Raw genomic sequence first — 17693 nt, 5'->3', positions numbered from 1 at the left:
TGTGTGTGTGTGTCTGTGTGTGTTCGTAACAAACTCAAAAACTACTAAACGGATTTTCAATAGAGTGATTCTTGAAGAAGGTTTAGGGGGCCGCTTTTTGAATGTCGACTATTCGATTTCGTGAATTTCGTTCAATAATATCTCCACTACTAGCGATTTAAATCAAATCTACTAATAGGATCAAAAACGAGTCGTCTTTACCACTAGATTTAATATTACTAGCCGTCCTTTTTCGAAAATAGCATTACGTCAGCAATTCCCGTTAAGTTTGTACATTTGGATCACGTCTCCGATTTGGATAAAAATTGGTAGGCTGATAGAGTCCATGATGCTGAGCAAGATCCACTAGGTTTCCCAAAATGTCCTAGGTTGATTGTATGAAACTTTCCTTTTTTGTTACCGAAAATGTATAGAAATCTGGTAACAAAAAAGGAAGGTTTCATACAAACTACATAGGACATTTTGGGAAACCTAGTGGATCTTGCTCAGCATTATGGACTCTATCAGCCTACCAATTTTTATCAAAATCGGAGACGTGATCCAAATGTACAAACTAAACGGGAATTGCTTACGTCGTTTTCCACAGATTTTCGAACTTCGAATTCATTCGTTCGAGGTTCAAAAATCGGTCCCTAGGTATATAATTTGTTGAGATTTAAGCCAACATGATTAATGGACGCCCCCCGTGTAAAGTAGATGGCACTGACCTCCCTCTAACCGCTGAATCAGCAACACCTGCTGCTGTAGCTGCGTCTCCAACAACGCCTGCGCGCGTTTGTGCATTTCCATCACTTGTTTGCTCTTTTCTATTGGTTTGAGTGCCTCCTTCTTCTTTTCGCCTCCGTTGGCTATGGCTATAGCTTCTTTCGCCTGTGAATAAAGTTATTATAGTTAAGTTAGTTATTAAGTTACCTTCGGTTACCGCGATAGTTACTCATGAAATAAAACTATGGAAACGGATTAAATCGCGTATAATGAGGTTACAATTAATCCCGACGTTTCGAACACTTTACAGTTTCGAATGTCGGGATGAATTGTAAATTCATTATACGGGATTTAATCCGTTTCCATAGTTTTAGTTATTAAGTTATTAACCTAACCACAAAATTGAAATTTTAAAAAAACCCGACATAGATAGTGGACCGATTTTCATGAAACATGGCCACAGTATAATAAAGAGTACTATCGTACAGTATGGCCACTACCGCTCCCCGCTGAAAGTGCCGCCCACCCCCTCTCGGTTACCTCAGAGTTACCGCATGTCAAAAACGCGAACAGTCAACCTGTCATATCTCACTCACACAAGCATGGTACGCGTTCACCTACACGAGCTTAGAATATGTGCTAGGAACGCGCCTCTTTCATATATTTGATCGCCAGTGACCGAGATGTGACATGGCTAAGAAAACTCCCGACTAATTCCGATTTCAAACAAGAAAAATCTAAATGACTGAAAACCAGCGTTGCAGTAAAAATTACTGCAACATTATGCTGAGTCGCGGCCCTTTTTAATATCCATGTTTGACCTAATTATTTTAATTTTAACATTGTAACATTGTGATATTAAATAAAGCCATTCTATGTCTATGTCTAAATCTGTTCATCCGTTCGGAAGCTACGATGCCACAGACAGACAAACAGACAGAAAGACACGTCAAACTTATAACACCCCGTCGTTTTTGCGTCGGGGGTTAAAAATTGGTGAGCATTAGACTCTTCGTTCGTCGCGACATCTATTGACAATTAGCAGTACTGATATTTACGCTATTTGACGCGTGATTGTCGCTAGATGTCACTACAAATAACCCGCATTAACTGATGTATGGAGTTACAGCTCTTCCCTTAGTTATTCCTCTATGATTAGGCACTGGTCCCACCGCGAGCTAGTAAGCTATGAGCTATCGGCTATAAAAACAAACAAAAGATAGGCACTCCCGTGCAAATATGAAACACGGCGGTATTGATAGCTCACCGCTGTGCGAGTAACTATAAACATCGCCGTGTCACACCTCGGACACTGGCGATCAAATACATGAGACGCGTTCCTAGCACACAGTCTAAGCTCGTGTAGCTGAACGCGTACTATGCTTGTATGAGTGACATATGACAGGTCAACCGTTCGCGTTTTTGACAGGCGGTAACTGTGAGGTAACCGAGAGGGGGTGGGCGGCACTTTCAGCGGGGAGCGGGAGTGGCCATACTGTACGATAGTACACTTTATTATACTGTGGCCGTGTCTCTTTTCACGCGGGAGTGATTATCTTTTGTTCGTTTTTATAGCCGATAGCTCATAGCTGCTAGTAAGCTATGGGTGCCTTAGGTCGGAGATTACCTTTTCAGCGGCAGCGGCGGCAGCCTGCTTATTATCAGCGGTGGCCTTCATGTTTTCCTTGTTGATGAGCACTTTGTTGTGTGACGCCGGTTGTTGTTTGTTGGCAGGCTTCTGTTGCTGGCCGGCCGGCGCTGAGTTCTCTTGCTTATTCTGTAAAAATCACCATTTGTTATACTGTTATTTATACTGAACTCGCTTGGACAATATATAAGTATTTTATTTGGGAAGACGCATGCAACTCATCATCCTTCGAGCGTTATCCCGTCATTCGCCACGGCTCATTGGAACCTGGGATCCGTTTTGACAACTAAATATCAAAATTTGAGATGAGCACTAGTTTTACGAAAGCAACTGCCATCTGACCTTCCAAACCGAAGGGTAACAGGCAAAGACATATATAACTCCGTATAGACAGATAAAGGTACGGTGGCCTAGATGGCATTACACCTTTGGGGTACGCTCAGCAAGATGGCGCTAATATTAATATTTGACATTTTAAAACATATCAAGCTAAGAATATGGGCCAAATTGTCAAAACTGAGGTTCAAAAGTTTTAAGTGATGGCAGTCTATACACTGTGATTACACATTTTACTTCGACAGTAACTCTCTATAATACTCGATCCTCTTTGCCGCTAGGCCAGAAGATGCATGCAACTGTGATTGTAAGCATTTCGTATCACTAATTCGGAAAAAAGCTAATTCTAATTAACACAAGTCAAATTATAGAGGTATTCTAAAAAAAAAAGCTCTTTTCTGCAAAATGAAACATACCTCTGGGTTGTGCCAAAACACCTTGATGAATCTGTTGTTGAGGACAGCCTCTGTGCTCTTGTACGCGACGTTAGCCTCTGTGTGGTTCGAGAATGTGATGAGAGCGCCCTCTGGGTCACCCTCGAAGCAAACCTGTGTAAGAAAAATCGTATTAATTATAACCATTTAGAGATATGCTTAAGCAATTTACGATTTACCAATACGTTATCTTTTGTAAGTAAACAACTAATCAATACATTACATAAAATATATTGATTTAAACTAACACGATCTTCACTCATATTATTAAATTAAAACGGGACTTAATTGCGTAAAACTTACAATTATAATTAACCCGACGTTTCGGAAATGACATTACGTCCGTGGTCACGGGTAGACTGGCTGGGAGTTGTATCAACATCTTCTAGCTGTACGGGTTTTTCGAACTACCCGCACTTGATTGTCATTAGTCACTTTAGACGTCACCCCAAGACGTGTGTACAAAAAGGAAAGGCATGGAAAGATTTGCGAAGTCCGGCGTGGCTTCCGTAGCTCAATTGGTAAGAGCATTGCACGGATTGCAAAAATGGTGCGGGTTCAAGTCCCGCCGGAAGCGTAAATTTTTCCATTTTTTTCCTTTAATATAAAAATGATTAGTCACTTTTACGCTACAGTTGCCACTCTGCCTACATACAATACTCACGACATCTGATGGTATGGTCACACCTCGGACACTGGCGAATATATGAAAGAGGCGCGTTCTTAGCACACAGTCTAAGCTCGTGTAGGTGAACGCGTACTATGCTTGTATGAGTGAAATATGACATGTCGACTGTTCGCGTTTTTGACAGGAGGCAACTGTGAGGTAACCGAGAGGGGGTGGGCGGGTACTCAGCGGGGAGTGGGAGTGGCTATACTGTACGATAGTACTCTTTATTATACTGTGGTATGGTACTAATAATTCACGCTATTTGACGAGCGATTGACGCTTGATTGTCGCTAGATGTCACTTCTCTATCCTCCTAAGGCCCAAGGTCTTACCTACAGTACTTATTCAGTTCGAAGAAATTTAAATCATATTCAATTGGAACAGAGTCGCATTTGTTTTGTTTTTTCGTTAAATTTTCAAACAAAACTAAAATCAACTCCATTCCCTGGACTAAAGGTTCATATTTCAGTGGCAAATTCTGGATTATTCAATTGTATGGCTGGGCTTTAGGAGGCTATGGTATTAGGATACTAACCTGTATGTTGACGATTTTGCCGAACTTGCCGAAGTGGTTGTTCAGATGCGTGATGTCGTTCAGCCCCCGAGGGACCTTCTTCACTTCCAGCGAGCAGTTGGCACCGGAGTTCGGTACCCGAGGTGGCACTGTACAGAGAACAATCATTTATTAACAAAATTAAAATTTAAAAAAAAAACCCCCGACCACGACATAGTGGACCGATTTTTACGAAACATGGCTAAGAACACTCCCGACTAACTCAGCTTTCAAACAAAAAAAAAACTAAATCGAAATCGGTTCATCCGTTCGGGAGCTACGATGCCACGGACAGACACACACACAGACCGACAGACAGACGGTCAGACACATCAAACTTATCGTCGTTTTTGCGTCGGAGGTTAAAAAGGGTAGAATAATACTTACTTCTCCCGCCGAGGCGGTTGTAGTCGAAGTTCTTCTTGTTGGGCGCCGGCGGCCGCATGGGGCCCGAGGGCGGAGGCCCGGGCGGTGCCGAGTGTAATCTGCAATATCACACTCATTTAGACATAAAATATAGTTGTTTTACAACGGGGCAAAATTGTTGTTTAACCGCACGTGCCAATATTGATACCCGAGCAAGCGAAAGATTCCAATATTGAACCGCGAGCGTAGCGAGTGGTTCGAAAAGTGGAATCTTGAGCGTTGCGAGTAGGGATGTGCAAGTTGCGGAAACTTTTCAAAAAAATCTTAAATTTCTTGAAAAATAAAGGGAATTTAAATTTATGATATGGAAAGTTTCCATCCATACAATTGTCCATACAAAGTGTGGAAAGTTTCCTAAGTTTTCCGATGTGAAAATTTCAGAATTTTGGAAACTTTCCATCGGCACATTATTAGTTGCGAGGATTTCAAGGCACGAAGGTTAAATAAACTTTGCCGCCGAGTGAAACACGACATTTTTCACCACACCAACACGAACAAAATACTGACAATAAAACATCAAACTAAATCAAATCTATCAATTTGTTCAATATTTATAATTCAAAATCATCATTTCTAGGTAAATCTACCACCCAGTTCAAGATATCAAGTTCAAATTTGCATGAAATTATTTTGCACTCTTGTGGATAAAATGCAATTTTGCTATCTGTTTTCGAATAGCAAAGTAAGTCTTTATCAGTTGGTGTGGTAAAAAATATATTGTTTTGTTAATTATCAACGTAAAATGTTTGGTATAAAATAAACCTTAAGATCAGATTTTTTAAATGAATGTAATGTCTCACAGGGAAAGGGTAAATTAGGGTGGTTGGCTCTTACGCTATTTCGAAATAATATAGCAGTAGGGTAGGTACTCAGGTAGGGCGATTATTGTGTATTACGATACCTGGGTATAAGATCTTATAGTGGCAGATTGACCACGAGATTGGGTGTGTATTCTGTGCACTCTCATGTGGTGTTTATGTACCTGGATATGAGTATTCGGTCTCAACGCTCGGTCACAGGATAGGGCATGTATTCTGTGCACCCTGTGGGGCCTGGTAGGGCGTGTATTCCGTACAGACCTGGGGATGGGGATGAGCTCGCGCGACGGCAGCGCGGGCGGCGGGTAGGGCGGGTAGGGCGCCACGCCCGGCCCCGCGCCGCACCAGATGTCAGGCGTCAGCGGGTTGTATTCTGTGCACCCTGTGGGTGTACCTGGTAGGGTGGGTATTCTGTACAGACCTGGGGATGGGGATGAGCTCGCGCGACGGCAGCGCGGGCGGCGGGTAGGGCGGGTAGGGCGCCACGCCCGGCCCCGCGCCGCACCAGATGTCAGGCGTCAGCGGGTTGTATTCTGTACACCAAACAAATTCAATCATAATATTGTCTTCGGTGACATAGTTACTCATGAAATAAAACTATAGAAACAGATTAAATCGCGTATAATGAATTTACTATTCATCCCGACGTTTCGAACACTTTACAGCATTTGTGATCAACGGGTGACTGAGGAAAAAAAATTACAATGTGCAAAAGCTACCCACATGCAAGAAATATTAACGAACCATGACCACAACTAATATAAATTTTTAAGGCAGGTTCACACACTATTAATTAAAATAACTGGCAACCCCAGGCACGGTAAACTTAGAACGCGGCATCTATAAAATCGGAAAATGTGCAAGAAAAGTGTATTTAAACTTCTTCTGCTATACTATTGAACTTTGAGTGACTGGTATTCACGGACAGTGTTATCTTTTGATTACAACACGGAATAAGTGTGATACAACGCGCAAAATAAAGTGACTCTATACATCTTCATATAGAACTGTTTTGTTTACAAGTTTGTGTTATTGTGACGGAGTGAGTATCGTGAATCGTTATTGTACATAGACATTTGAGAAAATAAGGAGGAATAAACAGCAAATTCACAATATTACAAAATTATCCGACGTTATTATACGAAATATTGACCACAACGCTTATTGGCCTTCGGAAAAGGTAAACAAAGATCAGCTGACCAATTACCGCAAGGCATTTAACAGCTGTTACTCTTGACACATGCCAAATTGTTGCCATCATAATTGATATTGGCCGTGCATCATACATCAACTACAGCGCCATCTATACGAAAACTGCCGAACTACTACACAGCGACATCTACCGGCGATAGTTTCAACTAGGTAGCTTAAAGCTTATTCTGATCTACAAACCAGCTTGATAAAATGTCGAACAAACTAGAGCAGAAAGCTACAGGTAGCGGCCGCAAGGCGGCAGCACTTGTATGTTGTTTTAAATGCAAATCGTATGTAGTTCCACGGAATACTGCGCTTTGCTCTAAATGCAAACACTATTATGAATTTGACTGCGCTGGACTCTCTGATAAACTTTATGAACTAATGAGCGCCGAATCGAAAAAAAACTGGACATGTAAAATGTGTATACAAAAAAAGGATGGAAAAACTACAAATATTACTTATAGAAAGACAAACAAAATTAATTCAAAAAAAAATATCGTATCTGAAGTACCGTTGTCAACCCCGCCAAGTACTTCAAACAAGAGCTCCTCGACGTTAAATTTGAGTCCGATGCGTGACAGTTATGAAAGTTCTTATAAAGAAAAACCTATTTCTAGGTCATCGTCGCCTACAGAGAAAAGTCAGTTGTCGACACCATGCAATACTTTAAAAGGCTGCCCCACGGAGTCAGAATTATATTACGACAAATAACGAGTTAACACAAAATACAGAAAATCCTATGGCTCTGACGCCTACACTCTCAGAGGATATTTTTATTGAAAAAAATCAAGAAAATGAAAGTAAACCATGCTCACCACATAGTGCCCGAAATAGTTCACAGATCTTAGACTCACATTTACTCACTGATAACGAGCTGTCAGATAACTCTATATCAATTTCTGATAAATTATCTAAGAGTTTGGACGGACTGGCGCTAAGTCAAAATCTACTTTTACCACAACAAGAGCTACAAGAAAGAATAACCGAGCTTGAAGTTACACTTATAAGTACGCAAAATGAATTGGATGACAAAATAATTGAAAATAATGAGCTTCAGAGAAGAAATCAGCAACTAACTATGGAACTAAAGGTACTGCAATCACTATGTCACTCCACATCTGTAGAAACCCTACACAGCGCTAGGAAAAATAAGCGACGCTCTCTGCGACCTGGCTTATCGACCCCGCCTTCGCCAACAATTCTCAATCTTCCATACTCAGGACAGTCGACTGATGCTACTGAGAATATACTTAACATACAGAAAAGTATCATCAATCTAGAGACGTTGGTTAAAAACATTGAAATAGAGATAACACGTCTTGGTAACCGAATGAAAACTCTATCTCCAAAAATTCATAGTCCAAATCAAATAAAAACTATGTCGCTTACATCTAAATTATCTGACTCAAAACCAATCAAAACCTGTAAAAACATGCAATCAGTCAAAAGTACTGAAAAGCGATATAACGGTCCTACAATTTTCATTTACGGTACCCAACAATGCATTGGACTTGCAGCGGCATTGGCACGCTCTAGAGAGTACAACAACTACATTAACTACGAGACAACTGCTTTGACTAAACCACACGCTTGTAGCGAGGAACTGATGAAAAACTGCCTTTCTACGAAGTTAAAAGTACAGGACAAACTGGTATTATGTATAGGCGAAAATGACCGTGACTCAAGAAATACATTGTCAAACCTGCGAACTCTACTTAATAATTTTACACAAAATACAGTCATATTACTAAGTGTAAAGAAAAACTATTATATGGACATTAGTTACGTTAATTCTCAACTCCAAGATTTATGTAATCAATATGAAAATTGTCATTTTATTAACTGTTATCGGAGAAATATGCAATCTATGTGTAAAGCAATAAATTATACTATAGACTGTGCTGATTATAATAACACATATCTGAACTTCAGTGAATTGAAAAAACGTATAAAGCATAATGATGGCCCCGACTTGAAAAAAAAACGCGATTTACTACAAAAGGGTACTATCCCATACTTGTTTGCACGCATGAAATCTAAGCTCGAGGGCGACACTCTAAAAGCGTCGAATACGCTCTCTTTTCAGAATACGAAATTATCAAAGAATAGAATAGAATACTATTTCCCCGTTACAAATAAACAAGACACTGCTACGTTTTTTCGAGTCCAATCGAAATGAAATACGCTTAAACTGTTCTGCAAACAGCGATGGTAATGATCTAAACCAACACTCAAATTTTATAATATTACATCAAAACATTGCGAGCGTGTTACAAAAACGTGAGCTATTAGATATAACCATGGCTGAATTGCAAGAGGAGGGAAGAGATCCTGATGTAATTTGTTTTTCAGAAACTTTTGTTAAGAAAGGCTCGGAATCGAACATTAAAATTAAGGGGTATAAACTAGCTTCTTCTTTTTCAAGGGATAAAAATAGAGGGGGGGTATGCATTATGACTAAACTAGGATTAGAATATAGGGAACTGACATCTATAAATAAATATGCTCGTCCAAAGGTTTTTGAGTGCTGTGCAGTTGAAATTACACAGTACAAAATGGTAATAGTTGCTCTATATCGCACACCAAATTCTGATGCTAACGTATTCTTAAACGAACTAGATCAAATATTAAGTCAAATTAATAATAAAAAGGAGAAAAAGATAGTGTTAGCTGGTGATTTTAACATCAATACACTTATAAATAGTAAAATTTCGAATTATCTTAACGATCTTGTAAAATATCATAACCTGACAATTCACAATTACAAACCTACTCGATTAAACTCATGTATAGACCACATTATTAGCAATGCTGAGGGAGCACAGAGTCAACTTCTCCCGTTGGGTCTTTCAGATCACGAGACAGCTCAGGTGCTCTATATCCCGGTTACGAACAAACCCCTACGGTCAGATATAACATACGTAATGCGCAGAGACTATAGCCCATGTAATGTACGTAAATACCGGGAATGCCTGAAAGCTTTAACTTTTTCCGAAACATTTCTTGCGACGGATATGAATGAGGCTTTCAAGTCATTTCATGATTTAATTTGCTTATTTTATGAACTATGTTTTCCGTACATAAGGTGTAGAGTTTCGAGTAATTGTAAAAAACATAAATGGATTACAAAGGGACTGAAACGAAGCTGTAAAATTAAACGCACCCTACGTTTTAAACACTATAAAGAGAAAACATCAGAAAGTAGATTCGCATACAAAACTTATTCAAAAATGCTACTTAAATGCATAAATACTTCTCAAAGGCTACATAATTATAAACTGGTACAAAACTCTGCTAGTAAAAGTAGAGCATGCTGGGAAATTATCAAAGATAATCCGAATCAGCCCCTTACGAATGATCACTATATTAATGAAATTAACAATGATGGTACTATGATAGAAAACCCCAGTCTAATAGCACAGGCATTTAATAGCTATCTAATCCAACGTACGAATAATACAAACACAATTATAAGAAATACAAATTCGAAATATGTCAATAACACTATCTTTCTCACTCCTGTAAGCCCCAACGAAATAAGTAACATAATACGGTCACTAAAAAACACTAATTCTACAGGATATGATGGATTATCAACTAAGATTCTAAAACTATGCATTGACGAATTAGTACCAGTAATAACTCACCTTATTAATCTATCTTTCGAGTCGGGAAGCTTTCCGAAGGCTTTAAAATTGTCAGTAGTCACACCGATATTTAAAAAAGGAAACAGGTCATCAATGTGTAGTTACAGGCCGATAACGCTTATACCTGTCATATCTAAGATATTTGAAAAGGCTATGCATAAAAGAATCATGTCATTTTTAGAAAAATATAAAATCCTAAAAAGTGAACAAAACGGATTCCAAAAAAATAAAAGTACTACACTTGCCACATTTAATCTCGTTAATGGAATTATTAGAAATATTGACAATAAGAAACCAGCTGTTGTAGTGTTCTTCGACATGTCAATGGCATTTGATTTTGTGTCACATGATCTGCTTATTGCTAAACTTGAGAATCTTGGGATAAGAGGGCCAACACTGCAATGGCTCATTTCATATCTAAAAAACCGACAGCAGTGTGTTGAGATAAGAAGACCTGAACACTCAACAACAGTTAGTCATAGATCTTCGTACATGAAAATTAGCCAAGGAGTGCCACAAGGCAGTGTACTAGGGCCACTTCTTTTTCTGATGTATATTAATGACCTACCGGATATAACAACACATCAATGCACACTCTTTGCTGACGATATATCGATTCTAGTGACATGTAATAATGAAATGCAATATAATAATGACATTAATAATACAGTAAAATCTATAATTGAATGGCTAGAATACAATAATTTATCTGTCAATATTGACAAAACTCAATATGTCCAATTCCGTAGTATAAGAAACAAAGGAAAGTCATTAGATGTCCGATACAATAACTCACAAATTAAGGAAGTCGATGTTGTAAAATTCTTAGGCATCACCTTAGATATGCACTGTAGTTGGAAAAATCATATAGACATAGTGTGTGATAAGCTCGTAAGATTTGCATATGTACTAAAACGACTTCGCAATATATCTAGTTGGAATACAGTAGTGATGGCTTATCATGGATACGTAGCGTCTCAGCTAAGATATGGACTCCTTGTATGGGGTAACTCTACTGACACAATTAGGGCTTTTATAGCGCAAAAAAAGTGTGTAAGGGCAATGTGTGGAGTACCCCAACGAGAATCTTGTAGGCCACTATTCGCAAAGCACGAAATTTTGACACTGCCTTGTATGTATATTTTTGAAGCTGCTGTGTTTGTAAAAAAATATCCACATTTGTTTGTCAAGGCTAATCAAGTATTCCATAGAAACACAAGAAATCCTAATAGGCTTGTAATTGATTTTGTTCCTAATAGTGCCCTTTTTATGAAAAGCAGTTATAACATGTGCATACAAATATTTAATGCTCTCCCAGATACAATAAAAGATCTTACCCTTAATTCATTTAAGACACAACTCTATCGTTGGCTAAAAATTAAAATGTTCTACTCTATTGACGACCTGTTTTGCATGTAATAGTATTACTTTAAGTATTTAGTTAAGTTTAGGTTAAGTGTATTTGCATGCTGAATCAGCAAAATATGTATAGCTCGATAAATGTATATACCTACCATCTCATTGTACCATATTTTAAGCGAATAAAGAATTTATTATTATTATTATTATTATTATAAGAAAGATAGTTGTTATACAATACTCAAAAAAATTGCCATTACTATGTTAAAAAAAACAATTAATCTACACAAAATTGACAAAAAAAAAACCGGCAAAGAGCGTGTCGTGCCACGCTCAGTGTAGGGTTCCGTAGTTTTCCGTATTTACCTCAAAAACTACTGAACCTATCAAGTTCAAAACAATTTTCCTAGAAAGTGTTTATAAAGTTCTACTTTTGTGATTTTTTTCATATTTTTTAAACATATGGTTCAAAAGTTAGAGGGGGGGACGCACTTTTTTTTCCTTTAGGAGCGATTATTTCCGAAAATATTAATATTATCAAAAAACGATTTTAGGAAACCCTTATTTATTTTTTAATACTTATCGAACAATATATCACACGTTGGGGTTGGAATGAAAAAAAATATCAGCCTTCACTTTACATGTAGGGGGGGTACCCTAATAAAACATTTTTTTCCACTTTTTATTTCTGCACTTTGTTGGCGTGATTGATATACATATTGGTACCAAATTTCAGCTTTCTAGTGCTAACGGTTACTGAGATTATCCGCGGACGGACGGACGGACGGACGGACGGACGGACAGACAGACATGGCGAAACTATAAGGGTTCCTAGTTGACTACGGAACCCTAAAAACGAAACGTCGGGATGAATTATAAATTCAATTATACGCGATTTAATCCGTTTCCATAGTTTTATTTCATGACATTCAATCATCTTAATTGTGGAAACTTTATAAAAAATTCATTATGTTAACTGGTCACAAACGGCACTTGCAGTTATAAATAAAAAATTGAAATTCAATTATTTGGGAAAAACAATAACAAATACCATCATATTAAAAAAAAATACATATTTCGTTCAGATCAATTCACAAAAGCCGACACTAATGAAATAATAACCTAACCACAAAAATAAAATTTTGAAAAAACCCCCGACCGCGACATAGTAGACCGATTTTCATGAAACATGGCTAAGAACACTCCCGACTAACTCAGCTATCAGCACACTATCAGACAAAAAAACTAAATCGGTTCATCCGTTCGGGAGCTACGATGCCACAGACAGACACACACAGCGACAGACAGACAAACAGGCAGACAGACAGAAAGACACGTCAAACTTATAACAGCCCGTCGTTTTTGCGTCGGGGGTTAAAAAATATACAGATACGACTAACAATATTCATGTACTACTTCTTCAACAGATCGCGATCGCCAGTACCCGTGCGAGAAAGAGAGCACAGACAGACAGACAGACAGACGGACACGTCAAACTTACAACCCGTCGTTTTTGCGTCGGGGGTTAAAAATAACTTTGATTGTATTACTGAAACTTGTATCAGTCATCTGCCAAGTTATTTTCATTCACTCAACCGTTTTATCTGGGGGCACGGTAGTGCCCTCGCCAAGACGAGCCAAGTTAAGCGCAACGGGCAGGGTTAAGGGTTTCTCCAAACCTATCAACGCGGAATTCGACCAAATTAATACCTGGGACTACAGGGGGTATGGTGAGCACAGAGGTCAACGCAGCATCTTCTAGAACTACCGGGTCAGCGCCGTGGAACAGTATGATAAAGAGTACTATCGTACAGTATGGCCACTCCCGCTCCCCGCTGAAAGCGCCGCCCACCCCCTCTCGGTTACCTCACAGTTACCGCCTGTCAAAAACGCGAACAGACGACCATATTTCACTTATACAAGCATGATACGCGTTCACCTACAAGAGCTAAGACTGTGTGCTAGGAACGCGCCTCTTTCATCATATATTTGATCGCCAGTGTCCGAGGTGTGGCAGTGGTCCCACTGGCAGAGGTCCTCGTATACAGTATCCCTTGTGGTAGGTATAAACATGTGTTACCTGGGACTACATGGGGCATGGTGAGCACGGAGGTCAACGCAGCGTCTTCTAGAACTACCGGGTCAGCGCCCTGGTCCCACTGGCAGTGGTCCTCGTATACAGTATCCCTTGTGGTAGGTATAAACATGTGTTACCTGGGACTACAGGGGGCATGGTCAGCACGGAGGTCAACGCAGCATCTTCTAGAACTACCGGGTCAGCGCCGTGGTCCCACTGGCAGAGGTCACCTCGCATACAGTATCCTTTTTCTATAACAAAAATATATCCATGAAGCAAAATTACAAAATCTAAAGTTGCGAATCACTTTTAATCAGCTTATTAGTAAGCACATAATTAAAACACAATTTAAAAAAAAAACCCCGACTTAGTGGATCGATTTCCATGAAACATGGCTAAGAACACTCCCGACTGATTCAGCTTTCAAACAAAAAGAAAAAATTGGTTCATCAGTTCGGGAGCTACGATACCACAGACAGATAGATAAGTATTTATATAAGATGGTTGGAATGATTAGCATTAGATCAGTTACTTACTAATCACTGTAATTACAAATTATAGTAACAGTTACTACAGTATAATATCTACATAGGCATGAAAAATACTAATTTTCGCAATAGTGCCACACATATACTGTGACGTTACCCAGTAAATTGCTGCTTATAACGAGCAATTTTGTTCGTATTTTTAAAAATTACTTTTTAGAGAACAAAATAGTTATCATCATACTGGGCATTTCTTACGAATTTTGAAAGTGGGTGAATCAACTTTTTCTTGTCTGTTATTGCCATGGTTACGGTCTCCTGAGTCACGCTGGTTTTATGCAAAAATATACTACTTAAACTATGCAAACAAGCATTTTTTTGGTGTTAACAAGCCCTTTCCTTAATTTGCCACCCACAAACATGGATTACACGCATGCTTGCATAATTTCGCATAAAACCAGCGTGACTCAGGGGACCGTAACCATGGCAATAACCGACAAAAAATTGTTTCACCCAAGTATCAGAAGGTTTCTGATATTATGTGTGTAAAAAATTATCAGAAACCTAAATAACCAGAAAATTAAAATTTTGAAAAAACCCCCGACCGCGACATAGTAGACCGATTTTCATGAAACATGGCTAAGAACACTCCCGACTAACTTAGCTTTCAAACAAAAAATAAATAAATCGGTCTATCCGTTCGGGAGCTACGATGCCACAGACAGACACACACACAGACAGACAGACACGTCAAACTTATAACACCCCGTCGTTATTGGGTATAAAAAGGGTTGCCAGATTCTCGACCCTAAGCGACGATATGATATCTTTTGCTAGAGAACGGCATAGATAAATAAATATAAATAAATATTAAAGGACATTCTTACACAGATTGAATGAGACTCACGGTAAGCTCAATAAGGCTTGTGTTGTGGATACTCAGAAAACGATATATATAATATGTAAATACTTATATACATAGAAAACATCCATGACTCAGGAACAAATATCTGTGCTCATCACACAAATAAATGCCCTTACCGGGATTCGAACCCGGGACCGCGGCGCAGCAGGCAGGGTTACTACCGACTGCGCCAGACCGGTCGTCAAATAGATAAATAAGCTTACCGTCAAAGTCTCGACAGCGGCGCTTGTAGTGGTCGGGCTCGCGCGCCCGCGCCGGAGACATCGAGTGTGAGCGGTCGCGCGACCGGTCACGCGATCTGTCGACAAACATACAATCATAAAAACTTGAGATTAGATTTTTAAAATTAAATGGCCTCAGTCCCATTGGTGGGACTATTTTGCCAGTAAGAGTTTTGAATGATTCACGGTTATTTTCATCTCTAATCTAATGTATGGAATCCAGTGATTTGTTTGTGTAAAAAACCGGTGAAGTCAGAATTGAACAAACGTAGTGACACTGTGAGTGTAGTGTGTTTGGACAGACCATCGAGTGTGAACGCGACCAGTGGTAACGCTGAAAGTGAACGCAGCCGACGCGCGCGAAGGAGGGTAGATCGCGCGCTGTCTATACAACTTTAACATCCACCCGCCTTCGTCAGTTTTCCGTGATCATGATGCATGCAACTGCGTCGAAATATCGGGAGCTCGACAAAAATCAAAAAGGTAATCACGGTCTATATCCCGGTCAATATAAGTCTATTTTGCCAGTGTCAAGGTGGTATAAGCTTATTGTATTCGATTTTGGTACGGTAAGTACGACGTTGTTCGGTAGTTGGCACTTGTAAATTGATAGCTAGATTTTACAAGGGCACGTGGACTATCGGCCGTCGATGACAAAAAAGGGGGCTAAACGCGTTTCGAGATCAATTCTTCATCAGCTTCTCACTATAACATTAGTTTACTGCATAATAAGCTATCGATATTACACTTTAAACAACGTTAATGAGCAAAAGAAGGAGAAATTATTCACGACACGATACCACTAAGATGGCACCCGAAACCGCATCATAAAAACTTTGTGATTAGAGATGGGCCGACGTCTTTGCCATTGGCTAGTCTGTGGCCAAGAGTACGCCCATTTATAATTAAAAAAAAAAAACGGTATTCGGCAAATTCAGCAAATTTTTCAATGTTCTTTTTATACTACGTCGGTGGCAAACAAGCATACGGCCCGCCTGATGGAAAGCGTAACCTATGGACGCCTGCAACTGAAACAGTGTCACATGCGCGTTGCCACCCCATTAGAAACTTGTACATTCCCTATTGCTGTGTTAAATACACAGCAAAAAGGAGTGTACAAGTTCTAAGGAGGGTTCGAGTTGCCGACGACTCAAAGGACAATAGACGGAACAAGTTAGTTCCGCAAGTCCTCCCGTCATCAGCACACCGCAACCTCGTTGCGCTCTGACAGGCGGTAACTGTGAGGTAGCCGAGAGCGGCACTATCAGCGGAAAGCAGGGAGTGGCCATACTGTACGGTAGTACTCTTTATTATACTGTGATGAGGTAGTATCTTACCGCTCTCTGTCTCTGGATCTGGAGGCCCTGTGTTCTCGGTCGCGTGACATTCTGTCTCGCTCTAACTCGCGAACACGCAGCCTGTCCCGCTCATGCGCGTGCTCTCTTTCTCGCACGGGCACTGGCGATCGCGATCTGTTGAAGAAATAGTACATGAATATTGTTAATTATATCCGTATATTTTTTATTCGTTTAAAATCATAGACAAACCTGACCTGTTCGTAATAATAAGAAAGAAGTGTTCAGAGTTTTTTAAATTAAGTTTTAGTTATCCACTAAATCATAAGAACATAATATGTAGTTCCAGTAACATATGTAACCATTATCAATCATTTAATAGTTTTTAGGGTTCCGTAGTCAACTAGGAACCCTTATAGTTTCGCCATGTCTGTCTGTCCGTCCGTCCGTCCGCGGATAATCTCAGTGACCGTTAGCACTAAAAAGCTGAAATTTAGTACCAATATGTATATCAATCACGCCGACGAAGTGGTAAAATAAAAATGTTATGTTAGGGTACTCCTACATGTAAAGTGGGGACTATTTTTTTTTTTTCATTTCAACCCCAACGTGTGATATATTGTTGAATGAATGAATGAATGAAATCGTTTATTCACAATGAACATATGGTTACAAAAGATCTTGGATTACAATAATGTGTCCCTTAATATATTCAGTCTAGGTAGACGTGTGAAAACAGGATGTCAGTGATATTATGATCACTCAGTCATTTAAAATTAATTGCAACTATTTTATTACGTCTAATTAGATTTACAAAATGTATATTTGGCAACGAATAGGTGTAAAGATTTAATGAAATGTCACTAGTATAATTGAAATTAACATTAGGTATTGAAT

The 17693-nt window shown here is 39.3% G+C and overlaps 1 protein-coding gene across 1 annotated transcript in view; it reads right to left on the bottom strand.

Moving 5' to 3' along the window:
• Window positions 1-17693, bottom strand: part of LOC125240308 (zinc finger protein swm) — a 55795-nt gene that overhangs the window by 21500 nt on the left and 16602 nt on the right. Inside the window, exons 8-16 of the mRNA XM_048148182.1 lie at window positions 16839-16973; window positions 15484-15578; window positions 14008-14121; window positions 6012-6123; window positions 4734-4831; window positions 4329-4456; window positions 3106-3237; window positions 2333-2482; window positions 708-870 (exon numbers count right to left, since the gene is read on the bottom strand). Of these exons, the coding sequence (XP_048004139.1) occupies window positions 708-870; window positions 2333-2482; window positions 3106-3237; window positions 4329-4456; window positions 4734-4831; window positions 6012-6123; window positions 14008-14121; window positions 15484-15578; window positions 16839-16973 (1127 nt within the window). The remainder of the gene's footprint in view (window positions 1-707; window positions 871-2332; window positions 2483-3105; window positions 3238-4328; window positions 4457-4733; window positions 4832-6011; window positions 6124-14007; window positions 14122-15483; window positions 15579-16838; window positions 16974-17693) is intronic.

This window comes from Leguminivora glycinivorella, chromosome 27 (genome assembly GCF_023078275.1).
Source record: "Leguminivora glycinivorella isolate SPB_JAAS2020 chromosome 27, LegGlyc_1.1, whole genome shotgun sequence".
Lineage (NCBI taxonomy): Eukaryota > Metazoa > Arthropoda > Insecta > Lepidoptera > Tortricidae > Leguminivora > Leguminivora glycinivorella.
The sequence above is the reverse complement of the archived record's forward strand: the minus strand, read 5'-3'. Positions and strand labels throughout refer to the sequence as shown.